The sequence below is a fragment of the Centroberyx affinis genome, unplaced genomic scaffold (assembly GCF_046629955.1).
Source record: "Centroberyx affinis isolate AG114_WGS23_722 - 3 ecotype Tasmania unplaced genomic scaffold, CSIRO-AGI_Caff_v1 ptg002467l_1, whole genome shotgun sequence".
Lineage (NCBI taxonomy): Eukaryota > Metazoa > Chordata > Actinopteri > Beryciformes > Berycidae > Centroberyx > Centroberyx affinis.
Genome location: NW_027280700.1, coordinates 27,501 through 41,624, shown reverse-complemented (window position 1 = coordinate 41,624; position 14,124 = coordinate 27,501). Strand labels below are relative to the sequence as shown.

The window sequence follows — 14,124 nt, the reverse complement described above, 5'->3', positions numbered from 1 at the left end:
CTGACTGACTGACTGACTGACTGACTGACTGACTGACTGACTAACTAACTAACTAACTACCTACCTGACTGACTGACTGACGTGACTGACTGACTGACTGACTGACTGTCTGACTTACTATCTAACTAACTAACTAACTACCTACCTGACTGACTGACTGACTGACTGACTGACTGACTGACTAACTAACTAACTACCTACCTGACTGACTGACTGACCTGACTATCTAACTAACTAACTAACTAACTAACTACCTACCTGACTGACTGACTAACTAACTAACTAACTACCTACCTGACTGACTGACTGACTACCTACCCTAGCTAACTAACTAACCAACCAACCAACCACTAACTAACTAGCTAACTATACCTACCTAACTAGCTAACTATGTAACTAGCAAACTAATTGACTTACTAACTAGCCAACTACCTTACCTTAACTAACTTAAAATAAAAGCAATAGAAATAAAAACCTAAAAGCACCCTAAAAATCATGAACCAAAGAGAACATCTTCTCTTACTTGCTTTAACCGCAGGCTCCCAGCAGGAAGAGCGGCGGCTCCCAGAGGAAAGCAGCAGAGACCAAGGCTGGATCTGAGAAGAAGGACAAGCCGGCCAGCAAAGACAACGGTAACCACCAAGGTTTTTCACCCACCGGCCTCCAACAAAGACAACTAAATTGTAATGGTTACTAGCACTAGATACATAAAGTAATAGCGTTATGCAAATTAGGTGATGACTGCCAAGAGATGGCAGCAGACGAGGAGAAACTGAAAACTCTGCTTCATAAACAAAGAGGGAACTTGTAGTGTTTCTCTAGTTTCTCTATTTGGTGAAGTTGTAACACACCGGTTTCTCAACGTTATTTTCTGTCATGTTATGTTATGTCATGTTATGTTATGTCATGTTATTTTCTGTTATATTCATATGAAAGGGGAGCAGCAGGCGTGTGGGGCGGTGTCCTGGCCGGTCTACAGAGCGTACATGGCGGCCTGCGGTGGCTCCGCCTCCTGCCTGCTCATCCTGGCTCTGTTCACTCTGAACGTCGGCAGCACCTCCTTCTGCCACTGGTGGCTCAGCTACTGGATCAACCAGGGCAGCGGGGTGAGACTCCTCCCTCTCCCTGCTCCTGACTCCTCCCCCTCCCCCAGACTCCTCCCCCAGCTCCTGACTCCTCCCCTGACTCCTCCCCCAGCTCCTGACTCCTCCCCCAGCTCCCGACTCCTCCCCCAGCTCCTGACTCCTCCCCCAGCTCCCGACTCCTCCCCCAGCTCCTGACTCCTCCCCTGACTCCTCCCCCAGCTCATGACTCCTCCCCCAGATCCTGACTCCTCCCCTCCCCGACTCCTCCCCCAGCTCCTAACTCCTCCCCCAGCTTCTGACTACTCTTCCTCCTCCTCCTCTTCTCTACTATTCTCCTCCTCACCTGTGTGTGTGTGTGTGTGTGTGTGTGTGTGTGTGTGTGTGTCCAGAACACCACGGTAACCCGGGGCAACAGCTCTGTGGTGACTGACAGCATGCGGGACAATCCCATGATGCAACAGTACGCCGCCGTCTACGCCTCCTCCATGGTAGTCATGCTGCTGCTCAAACTGCTGCGAGGAATCATCTTCGTCAAGGTGACCAAGATACACACACACACACACACACACACACACACACACAAACACATACACACACACACACACACACACACACAGACACACACACGCAGGAGTTTTAGTGTCCCACAGTGTAAATGCAGTTAATTTTATTAGTATTGGTTTCAGTAGAGAGTTTTAGTGTCACATGTTCTCAGTGCTGTTTCAGAGGTTTTTGGGTAAACCAACCCCAGACTGAAAGGTGTCCTGTTGCATCCTGTTGCGTCCTGTGGTGTCCTGTGGTGTCCTGTGGTGTCCTGTTGCATCCTGTTGCGTCCTGTTGCATCCTGTGGTGTCCTGTGGTGTCCTGTGGTGTCCTGTTGCGTCCTGTTGCGTCCTGTGGTGTCCTGTGGTGTCCTGTGGTGTCCTGTTGCGTCCTGTTGCGTCCTGTGGTGTCCTGTGGTGTCCTGTGGTGTCCTGTTGCGTCCTGTTGCGTCCTGTGGTGTCCTGTTGCGTCCTGTGGTGTCCTGTTGCGTCCTGTTGCGTCCTGTGGTGTCCTGTGGCGTCCTGTGGTGTCCTGTGGTGTCCTGTTGCGTCCTGTGGTGTCCTGTGGCGTCCTGTGGTGTCCTGTGGTGTCCTGTTGCGTCCTGTGGTGTCCTGTGGTGTCCTGTGGTGTCCTGTTGCGTCCTGTTGTGTCCTGTTGCGTCCTGTGGTGTCCTGTGGTGTCCTGTTGCGTCCTGTGGTGTCCTGTTGCGTCCTGTGGTGTCCTGTGGTGTCCTGTGGTGTCCTGCTGCGTCCTGCTGTGTCCTGTGGTGTCCTGTGGTGTCCTGTTGTGTCCTGTGGTGTCCTGTGGTGTCCTGTTGTGTCCTGTTGCGTCCTGTTGTGTCCTGTTGCGTCCTGTGGTGTCCTGTGGTGTCCTGTGGTGTCCTGTTGCGTCCTGTGGTGTCCTGTGGTGTCCTGTGGTGTCCTGTTGCGTCCTGTGGTGTCCTGTTGCGTCCTGTGGTGTCCTGTTGCGTCCTGTTGCGTCCTGTGGTGTCCTGTGGTGTCCTGCTGTGTCCTGCGGTGTCCTGTGGTGTCCTGTTGCGTCCTGTGGTGTCCTGTGGTGTCCTGTTGTGTCCTGTTGCGTCCTGTTGCGTCCTGTGGTGTCCTGTGGTGTCCTGTTGCGTCCTGTGGTGTCCTGTTGTGTCCTGTGGTGTCCTGTTGTGTCCTGCAGGGCACACTGCGAGCCTCCTCCCGCCTCCATGAGGAACTGTTCCAGAAGATTCTCCGCAGCCCCATGAAGTTCTTCGACACGACGCCCACCGGACGAATCCTCAACCGCTTCTCCAAGGACATGGACGAAGGTACGGACAGAGGACACGCTCCGGACACATGACATCACAGCACATGACATCACAGCACATGACATCACAGCACACTACCTGAAACCCTCTGTCCCTCAGCAGCTCATCCCCCCTCCACTCTGCAGTTGTCAATATATCCCAGTTCCACATGTCAGATTTTCTTCCTCTCTCTCTCTCTCTCTCTCTCTCTCTCTCTCTCTCTCTCTCCTCTCTCTCTCTCTCTATCCGTCTCTCTCTCTCTCTCCCTCTCTCTCTCTCTCTCTCTCTCTCCCTCTCTCTCTCTCTCTCTCTCTCTCCAGTCGATACTCGCCTACCCTTCCAGGCTGAGATGTTGATCCAGAATGTGATCCTGGTCTTCTTCTGCCTGGCCATCATCAGCTCAGTTTTCCCATGGTTCCTTGGGGCGGTGGTTCCCCTGGCGGTGCTGTTCTCCGGGCTTCACGGCGTGTCCCGGGTGTTGGTGCGGGAGCTGAAGCGCCTGGACAACGTGACGCTGGCGCCCTTCGTCTCCCACATCACCTCCAGCCTGCAGGGCCTGGCCACGCTGCAGGCCTACGGCAGGGGGCGGGACGTCCTGCACAGGTCGGCTTTGGATTGATCTCCGCCTCAAACTGACAGGTCTTGGGAAATTCTGGTCAGAAAATGTCGGATGAGAGACCCTTGGATCCAGAGTTTGAAAACACGTGACACTCTGGTTTGTTTTTCTGTCCAGTAGAAACTATTTTCCTTTTTCAGCTTAGCTAAGCTAACAGTAAACAGATGAAAACTTTGACTTCAGACTCGCTTCTGTTTCGTCAGCAGCCAGGAGCCAGCTGCATAAAGATAGACCCGGTCTTAGACTTAAATGTGACCTCAAGTCAAACTTGCTATAGACACTTATATTTACCTGTTTCTACAACTTCTTGATTGTAGAGCTCTAATGCAGTGGTTCTCAACGTGGGGTCCGGGGACCACCAGGGGTCCTTGAGGGGGTTCCAGGGGTCCCCAGCAACTTGATGAATTGTTAAACTTCAGCATTATCTCAGTTACAAGAAGTTAACACAATTAGAGAATGTAGAAGAATGACTGTTCTGATCATAGTTTCTCTGTTATCTCTCTGCCTACAGTACAGACAGTCATGGAGTTCTGGACAAAATCATATCTGACAATAAAAAATATTCTCAGATTTGGGTCAGAGAGAAAAAAATCTCATCAAATGGGGGTCTGTGACCCCAGTGTGGACTAGATTAGGGTCCTTGATATGAAAAAGGTTGACAACCACTGATCTAATGTGTTGTTTCTGTCTCATTCTCTTCTGCAGGTTCTTTCCAAAAAATAGAGATTTGTCATCTTGTATGAAACAGCTTCAGTATTTAAACGTCCCACTCTGACAGTTAGGCCGACTCGTTGCCATAACAACAAACTTCTTAACTCAAGATTAGCCGGGGGGAAGGTGGCTATCTTTCCTACCTCTAAATAAGTCAGTCCTAATATTTAAGTAACAGTCTTAATTAGCCTAGTCCAACCTGAGAATCTAAGACCAGTCTAAGGCTTAGACTAGTCTTAAACTACCTTTATGCAACTGGCCCCAGATTTGAAACGACTATTCATGTTTGATTTGTCAGACCTGTCTCACAGCCTGTGATGCATTATGGGAGAGAGAAATGTCTAGTTTTAAGGACTGAAGCTGCTGCTGGTGGAAGTTCAGAGGAAGACACAAAGAATAGAGCGATTTGATTGGTTTGAAGCCTAACAACAGCCCACAGAGGCTCCGCCCCTTTTCTGACCATCTGTTCTGCTGGACTTTCTCCAGACCTGCTTTAGTTTGAGACAGAGGTCCGGCTGCATGAGACGAGCTGAGACGGACAAGTTATACGTTTAGAAACTCAGTGAGCTGTTGACAACATGGCCGCCACTGTACAGACGGTGTGTGTGTGTGTGTGTGTGTGTGTGTGTGTGTGTGTGTGTGTGTGTGTGTGTGTGTGTGTGTGTGTGTGTGTGTGTGTGTGTCAGGTACCAGGACCTGCTGGATCAGAACCAGGCGGTGCTGTACCTGTTCAGCTGTGCGACCCGCTGGCTGGCGGTGCGTCTGGACGTCATCAGCGTGGCTCTGATCAGCGTCACGGCGCTCATGGTGGTCCTGATGCACGGACAGATCCCCCCCGCCTACGCCGGCCTCGCCGTCTCCTACGCCGTCCAGGTAACCGACCGCCAGAGACGGGCCAGGGCCACAAGACACGCCCACAGGAAGTGGTTTACGCCACAAAACGCCCCGACACTGACAAGATGATGTCAGGCAAACCAGAAGAGATTCTGTTTAAATAGTTAGATATTACATCTGTAATACACCAGACTGAAGAACTGTCTGTCTGTCTGTCTGTCTGTCTGTCTCTCTGTCTGTCTCTCTCTCTTTCTGTCTCTCTGTCTGTCTGTCTCTCTCTCTGTCTGTCTGTCTCTCTCTCTCTCTGTCTGTCTCTCTGTCTGTCTCTCTCTCTGTCTGTCTGTCTCTCTCTCTCTCTGTCTGTCTCTCTGTCTGTCTCTCTCTCTCTCTGTCTGTCTCTCTGCCTGTCTGTCTGTCAGTTGACAGGTTTGTTCCAGTTCACGGTGCGTTTGGCCTCTGAGACTGAAGCTCGCTTCACTTCTGTAGAGAGAATCCACCACTACATCCAGGTACTGGGACCAGTTTATACGCCGGTTTAAGATGGTTTAAGATGGTTTAAGCTGGTTTAAAATGGTTTAAAATGGTTTAAGATGGTTTAAGATGGTTTAAGCTGGTTTAAAATGGTTTAAAATGGTTTAAGATGGTTTAAGATGGTTTAAGCTGGTTTGAGCTGGTTTGAGCTGGTTTAAAATGGTTTAAGATGCTTTAAGCTGGTTTGAGCTGGTTTAAAATGGTTTAAGATGCTTTAAACTGGTTTAAGATGGTTTAAGCTGGTTTGAGCTGGTTTAAAATGGTTTAAGATGCTTTAAACTGGTTTAAGATGGTTTAAGCTGGTTTGAGCTGGTTTAAAATGGTTTAAGATGCTTTAAGCTGGTTTAAAATGGTTTAAGATGCTTTAAGCTGGTTTAAGATGGTTTAAAATGGTTTAAGATGGTTTGAAATGGTTTAAGATGCTTTAAGCTGGTTTAAGATGGTTTAAAATGGTTCAAGATGGTTTGAAATGGTTTAAGATGCTTTAAGCTGGTTTAAGATGCTTTAAAATGGTTTAAGCTGGTTTAAGCTGGTTTAAGATGGTTTAAAATGGTTTAAGATGGTTTAAGCTGGTTTAAGCTGGTTTAAGATGGTTTAAACTGGTTTAAACTGGTTTAAGATGCTTTACAGTCTGTTCTGACTGATGTGTAATAAACTACATGCTTCTCTGAAAGAGTGTTTAGAGCCGTTGTGGTTTAATAAATGTGTTATGAACATCGCCCAGGAAATAGATATTTGATGTTAACTAAAGCGTTGCAGGCATTTTTTCCTTATTTCTTCATTGAAAAGTAACAGAGAAAATCAATATTACTTTGAGGTGAGGTGTCCCCAAACTGCTGACAGGCGGTGTATGTAATATTTAATAAATATATTATAAACGTCTGTCTGAAGGAGTGAAACATCGACAGTAGAACAAGCACAGATGGGAATTGACTTTTTAATTAAATGAATAAATGTCTTCTGATCATTACCCCAGACTGGATGAGTCATGAGTTATGGATGATGATAGTTACAGTGTCCCGTCTGCGTCCCAGTCTCTGTCCCAGGAGGCCCCGGCCCGGGTCAAAGGTCGCGCCCCCCCGGCCGACTGGCCCCAGCAGGGGGAGCTGGTGTTCCGGCAGGTGGAGATGAGGTACCAGGAGGACCTGCCGCTGGTCCTCAACCAGCTGTCCTGCTGCGTCCGGCCCAGGGAGAAGATCGGCATCGTGGGACGCACCGGCTCAGGTAGATCCACGTCTGATCCACCATGTCAGAGAGGGGCTCCAGTCACATGACTTGGATTCGAGTCACATGACCTGGACTCCAGTCGCATGACCTGGACTCGAGTCACAGTTTTAACAGCTTGAGACTTGACTTGCTGCATGAAGAGAAGACTTGAGACTTGACTCTGACTTGGGTTCTGGTGACTTGGGACTTGACTTGACTTGGGTTCTGGTGACTTGGGACTTGACTCTGACTTGTACTCTGATGACTTGAAAAGGTTTCTAAAGTCTTGACTTGAGATCTTGTGTTTGTGTAAATGACTTAGATTGAAAGTGATGAGATTTGTTCCAGCAGACGACTGAATTTAAATTCTGTTTTCTGAATTTGTATGGAATGATTGAATTTATTGAAGTTGAAACTGATTATAGAAATCAAACTCATGATGCTCTTACCAAGTTTTTATCCTATTAAAACCATATTGCATTGAAAAGTCCTAGATATTTAGTTTTCTTTAAGATATTAAATTGATACTGGACTCTTGATTTGTTCTGACTTGACTTGCTGTTCTACATTTAGACTTGAGACTTGACTTGGGACTCGAGCAGAGTTGACTTGGTCACAGCTCTGCATGATATGTGTTGTCATGTTTTTGTATTGTGATAAACTGAATTTCATTTCAACATGTAGTCTGTCCCTCTGGTCTGTCTCTCCCTCTGCCTGTCTCTCTCTCTGCCTGTCTCTCTCTCTGCCTGTCTCTCAGCTCTTCTCCTCATGAGGAATATTCAGTCCCAGCACCATATTTAAAATAATTTCATTTCATTCTAGTATTGATGAAAATGTCTCTCTGCCTGTCTATCTGTCTGTCTGTCTCTCTCTCTCTCTGCCTGTCTCTCTCTCTCTCTCTCTCTGTCTCTCTGCCTGTCTCTCTCTCTCTGTCTCTCTGCCTGCCTGTCTGTCTCTCTGCCTGTCTCTCTCTCTCTGTCTCTCTGCCTGCCTGTCTGTCTCTCTGCCTGTCTCTCTCTCTCTGTCTCTCTGCCTGCCTGTCTGTCTCTCTGTCTCTCTGCTTGCCTGTCTGTCTCTCTGCCTGTCTCTCTCTCTCTGTCTCTCTGCCTGCCTGTCTGTCTCTCTGTCTCTCTGCCTGCCTGTCTGTCTCTCTGCCTGTCTCTCTCTCTCTCTGTCTCTCTGCCTGCCTCTCTGTCTCTCTGCCTGCCTGTCTGTCTCTCTGCCTGTCTGTGTGCAGGGAAGTCGTCTCTGGGTGTGGTGTTGTTCAGGCTGGTGGAGTGTTGTGGCGGCTCCATCACGATCGACGGCGTGGACATCAGTGACATCGGCCTGGCCGACCTGCGCAGCAAGCTGTCAATCATCCCCCAGGACCCGGTCCTGTTCAGCGGGACGGTCAGGTGGGACGTCCCGGAGACCGCTGTCCACTGACACTGACTGTGATGTTAGTGTAGAACAATGTTCAGTGAGATTAGATCACATTAGATTACATTAGATTATATTAGATCACATTAGATCACATTAGATCACATTAGATCACATTAGATTACATTAGATTATATTAGATCACATTAGATTACATTAGATTATATTAGATTATATTAGATCACATTAGATTACATTAGATCACATTAGATTATATTAGATCACATTAGATATATTACATTATATTACATTATATTAGATCACATTAGATTACATTAGATCACATTAGATTATATTACATCATATTAGATCACATTAGATTATATTAGATCACATTAGATCACATTAGATTATATTAGATCACATTAGATTATATTAGATCACATTAGATTATATTAGATCACATTAGATTATATTAGATCACATTAGATTATATTAGATCATATTAGATCACATTAGATTATATTAGATTATATTAGATCACATTAGATTATATTAGATCACATTAGATTATATTAGATCATATTAGATTATATTAGATTATATTAGATCACATTAGATTATATTAGATTATATTAGATCACATTAGATTATATTAGATCACATTAAATTATATTAGATTACATTAGATTATATAAAATCACATTAAATTATATTAGATTACATTAGATTATATTAGATCACATTAGGTTAGATTATTTTTTTTAAGTAAGTAATTTTAAGTAATTCAAACAAAATATCCATAATGTATACCAACATCATAAAGAGCATGTGCAAGGAAGACCAAAGAAACCCAGAGGGTCTTATGGAGTGTCTCCCTTAGTAACAATCATACATAATTACAATATAGTATAATAAAACCCCAAAAAAGTTTAGAAAGAACAAAACAATCTAAACAAATCAATAGGTAAGTTAATACTGTTAAATAAATAGGGGGAAAAGTAGAAAATAAGTAAAAGAATATTAAAAGAAACCGAAAATAAAAGGAAAAGCAGAGTAAAGGAATAAAGAGAGAAAACAACAAAAAAGGAAAAGATTAGTTATGAAGTAATTTATACCAAAAAAGAGACAGCAGTATGATCAGCTCAATAAACATGATGATGATTAAACTTCATGATGGAGCTGCAGCAGCAGGCAGTAAACTGTCTTGTCTTTAGCTCTAGTCTCTACTGCAAAACATGAAGAGTTGGAGCTTGAGAAGAGTCAGCTCAGTTAACCTGAACAAACTGTTAGCTAGCTAACTAGCCAGCAAACACACTGATGTTAATGTGAACACGCTAACGCTAGCTGCTACTAGCTACGTTAGCTAGTGTGCTAATCAGATGTGTTAACAGAGGTGGAAAGTAACGAAGTACATTTAATTGAATACTGTACTTAAGTACAATTTTGAGGTACTTGTACTTTACTTGAGTATTACCATTTGATGCTACTTTATACTTCTACTCCACTACATTTCAGAGGGAAATATTGTACTTTTTACTCCACTACCTTTATTTGATAATTTAAGTTACTAGTTACTTTGCAGATTCAGATTATTAATACAAAATATAATCAACTAATAAATTGTGATGTATTATTATAGATTACTGTAAGCTACCCAGCAGTATATAAAGTAGTGGAAATCAGCCCCACCTTTTCCAGCTGCAACATTAAAGTGATGCTTACACATTAATGCATCAATAATTATAATTCAATAATATAATATTTACTGTATTATTCTGAAATGGGCCATTCTGCATAATGAGTACTTTTACTTTTGTTGCTTTAAGTACATTTTGATGCTAATACTTTTGTACTTTTACTAACATTTTGAATGCAGGACTTTTACTTGTAACAGAGTATTTTTATACTGTGGTATTTCTACTTTTACTTAAGTAAAAGATCTGAGTACTTCTTCCACCACTGTGTGTGAACAACAAGACAGTGATGGTTAGCTGAGCAGACACAAGGTCAGTGATGTCAGCGGTGTGTCTGCAGGTCCAACCTGGATCCATTCAGCCAGTACAGAGAGGAGCAGGTCTGGGACGCTCTGGAGAGAACGCACATGAAGGAGTGTGTGAGTACAAACAGATACACCACAGATCATAACATATTCATACATAGCAGTTAGTTACAGAGAGGAGACTGACCACACCATAACACCTCACTGTCAGTGATATGTGGTCAACTGACAGACAACTGTCTGTTGCTGACTGTCACTTACTTTGTTTTCAGTATAAAATTCTAACACAATACTGTCATTGACTTATCTTTTTGACTGTCTGTCTGCCTGTCTGTCTGTCTGTCTGTCTGTCTGCCTGTCTGTCTGTCTGTCTGTCTGTCTGTCTGCCTGTCTGTCTGTCTGTCTGTCTGTCTGCCTGTCTGTCTGTCTGTCTGTCTGTCTGTCTGTCTGTCTGCCTGTCTGTCTGTCTGTCTGTCTGCCTGTCTGTCTGCCAGGTGTCCCAGCTGCCTCTGAAGCTGGACTCGGAGGTGGTGGAGAATGGAGAGAACTTCTCAGTGGGAGAGAGACAGCTGCTGTGTGTGGCCAGAGTCCTGCTGAGGCAGTGCAAGGTGAGAGAGACAGACAGGTGAGAGAGACAGACAGGTCAGAGAGAGAGACAGGTCAGATAGAGAGAGAGGTCAGAGAGACAGACAGGTTAGTGTTAAGGCACTCCCACATCTGGTCATTTCTGCAACAGCTGCTTGGCTTCTTTTCTGTTTCTAAAGTTGCATTGAAAGGGAAAAATGTGAAGATAGTGAATATCAGCACAGACTTTTCTATCGGTGTCTTCGGTCCAGAAGCGCCGGTATGATGTCAGAACCCTCCGGGCTGACCCGCTGTGCTCTGATCGGCCGGTCCGGTCCGGTCCGGTCCGGTCCGGTCCCGTGTGCAGGTGCTGATCCTGGACGAAGCCACGGCGGCCATGGACAGCGAGACGGACGCTCTGGTGCAGGAGACGCTCCGCAGCTCGTTCCAGCACTGCACCACGCTCACCATCGCCCACCGCCTGCACACCGTGCTCAACTGCCACCGAGTCATGGTGCTCAACCAGGGACAGGTACTACTGCAGGACTACTACTGCAGGACTACTGCAGGACTACTGCTGCAGGGCTACTGCAGGACTACTGCAGGACTACTACTGCAGGACTACTGCAGCACTGTTGCTGCAGGACTACTGCAGGACTGCTGCTGCAGTACTTCTGCTGCAGGACTGCTGCTGCAGGACTGCTGCTGCAGGACTACTGCAGGACTGCTGCTGCAGGACTTCTGCTGCAGGACTACTGCAGCACTGCTGCTACAGTACTTCTGCTGCAGGACTACTGCTGCAGGACTGCTGCTGCAGGACTTCTGCTGCAGGACTGCTGCTGCAGGACTACTGCTGCAGGACTTCTACTGCAGGACTGCTGCTGCAGGACTGCTGCTGCAGGACTTCTGCTGCAGGACTGCTGCTGCAGGACTGCTGCTGCAGGACTACTGCAGGACGTCTGCTGCAGGACTTCTGCTGCAGGACTACTGCAGCACTGCTGCTGCAGTACTTCTGCTGCAGGACTACTGCTGCAGGACTTCTGCTGCAGGACTGCTGCTGCAGGACTGCTGCTGCAGGACTTCTGCTGCAGGACTGCTGCTGCAGGACTACTGCTGCAGGACTTCTACTGCAGGACTGCTGCTGCAGTACTTCTGCTGCAGGACTACTGCTGCAGGACTGCTGCTGCAGGACTTCTGCTGCAGGACTACTACTGCAGGACTACTGCTGCAGGACTGCTGCTGCAGGACTTCTGCTGCAGGACTACTGCTGCAGGACTTCTGCTGCAGGACTACTGCTGCAGGACTGCTGCTGCAGGACTTCTGCTGCAGGACTTCTGCTGCAGGACTGCTGCTGCAGGATCAGTACTGGGCCACTACAAGTACTGCAGTGCTCAAAAATAAAGAAAAATGTGTGTGTCCAAGTACTTGGACACACACATTTTTCTTTATTTTTACTATTTTCCACATTTTAGAATAACAGTAAAGACTCAAAACTATGAAATAACACAAATGGAATTATGCAGCGACCAAAAAAGTGTTAAACAAATCAAAACTATCTTATATTTTAGATTCTTTGCCTTGATGGAAAGACAAAGGCTTTGGAAAGAAATTCATATATAGGATCAACTTCACTATTTATATTTGTCTAAGAAACTCATTTCAAGCATTTAAAGGTATAATATGTAACATTTCCACATTAAAATATATAAAAACGACTAGACCTATGTTATATATTTTTTTGAGTTGTGTTCTTACATTATCCCAAATGTTTCCAACAATGATCAAACCCAGAGAAATCTGTCATTTTCTTCAAGGTAACGGTGCGTTTCATTTGGTCTCCTGTCATGGCGAGCATGGTTTTTTCATTCTGTTGTTTTTATCGCTCACTGTGACGGATCACGATTATTTGTTTGCTGCGTTCTGTCGCCGAAGCTGTCCCCGTAAAAAAACTCCCATGATCCCACGCTACTTCACGACGTCACCAAACTACGTCTTCTGTTATTGTTTTGATTGAGAGCCTAGCGGCAGAAATTACACACTGTGTGTTTAAGCAGAAGACTTTAGATCAAAATGCTTTAAGAGAATGAGAAACATTCAGTCAGGTGTGCAGACTGGTGACTGGTGGTTTAAATGAAGTTTAACCTGCAGTGTGAATAAAGTTGTTTTGATCTGATTGGTCCAGGTGGTGGAGTTTGACGAGCCGTCCAAACTCCTGGCCAATGAGAACTCCCGATTCTGCTCCATGCTGGCTGCTGTGGAAAACAAGATTTCTGTGAGAGGATGAAGAGGAGGAGAGACGAAGAGAGGAGGAGAGGAGAAAGGAGGTCCTGAAGATCATACTGAGCAGCAGTGGGGTCAGGTGCAGGTCGTGACCTCTGACCCCATCCTCCTCTCTCACATTTGTCAGTTTCACTGTAAACTGTCTGATGAAACAGGAAATCATAGAAACTAGGAATAATAAGAAGATTATAGAGACTTCTGGGTGATGTCACCCCCCCCCCCAGCGGCCATCTTGGAGGTCCTCAGCTCTGTGAACAGCTGACTGTGTTTCTGTCGTCTCAACAGAATTGAACAGACGGTTCATTTCTGTCTGTTTCTGACTGAACTGATCATTTCATCACTGATCCATCTGATTGATTTAGTGTTTAGATAATGTCAGCTTGTTAGCTAGCTAACCATAGCATCTGGTCAGCTAACCATCACTGTCTTGTTGTTAACACATCTGATTAGCACACTAGCTAACGTAGCTAGTAGCAGCTAGCGTTAGCATGTTGACATTAACATCAGTGTGTTTGCCGGCTAGTTAGCTAGCTAACAGTTTGTTCAGGTTAACTGAGCTGACTCTTCTCAAGCTACAACTCTTCATGTTTTGGAGTAGAGACTAGGGCTAAAGACAAGACAGTTTACTGTGTCACAGTAACCTACATTTGGAAACAAATCCACCTTATCACACTATTCACTTTTACTGAGAACGTTACTGAATGGATCTACAGCCACACCACAACAAGCTGACTCAGCTGCTCTCTGCTTCACACACATTTACACTTCATTAACTAACACACAGTTCTCCATGTTCCTCCATGATGGATCGGACCTGGCTGTAGTCAGTGTGCCAGTGTCAGTCTTGATCCAGCAGGCTGATCTGAAGGTGCTGTCCCTGTCCCTGTCCTGTCTGTACTGTATATTCTGAAGTAATAGAGGAGTAAAGGAAGCTCTACATGTAGCTATATTCATAGCAAACTGCTCTGGGTTATAGAATATATCTATATATATCTATCTATATATTTCCAGTGGTGAACTCCAGAGTGTGTTCTCTGCTCTGTATTGCAGGTGGTACCTGTGTGGACTCCTGATGTCACATGATCATCTGACTGACTGCTGTTGCTTTTTTGCA

The 14,124-nt window shown here is 45.6% G+C and overlaps 1 protein-coding gene across 2 annotated transcripts; it reads left to right on the top strand.

Annotated features, from left to right (window-relative positions):
* The first annotated feature begins 929 nt into the window (after positions 1 to 929).
* Positions 930 to 13,014, top strand: LOC139656379 (ATP-binding cassette sub-family C member 5-like). Of its 2 annotated transcripts, XM_071533935.1 has the most exons (12): positions 930 to 1,106; positions 1,475 to 1,621; positions 2,796 to 2,925; positions 3,225 to 3,507; positions 4,918 to 5,104; positions 5,485 to 5,574; positions 6,631 to 6,820; positions 8,040 to 8,199; positions 10,202 to 10,280; positions 10,661 to 10,774; positions 11,098 to 11,262; positions 12,913 to 13,014. In XM_071533935.1, exons 1-12 carry the CDS (start codon positions 930 to 932, stop codon positions 13,012 to 13,014), a joined length of 1,824 nt encoding a protein of 607 aa, XP_071390036.1. The 2 variants fall into 2 exon arrangements, with proteins under 2 accessions (XP_071390036.1, XP_071390037.1); XM_071533936.1 differs by lacking the exons at positions 930 to 1,106; positions 1,475 to 1,621; positions 2,796 to 2,925; ... (2 more) ...; positions 5,485 to 5,574; positions 10,202 to 10,280 and having other exon boundaries at positions 6,724 to 6,820; positions 8,040 to 8,194; positions 10,670 to 10,774.
* The last annotated feature ends 1,110 nt before the right edge of the window (positions 13,015 to 14,124 follow it).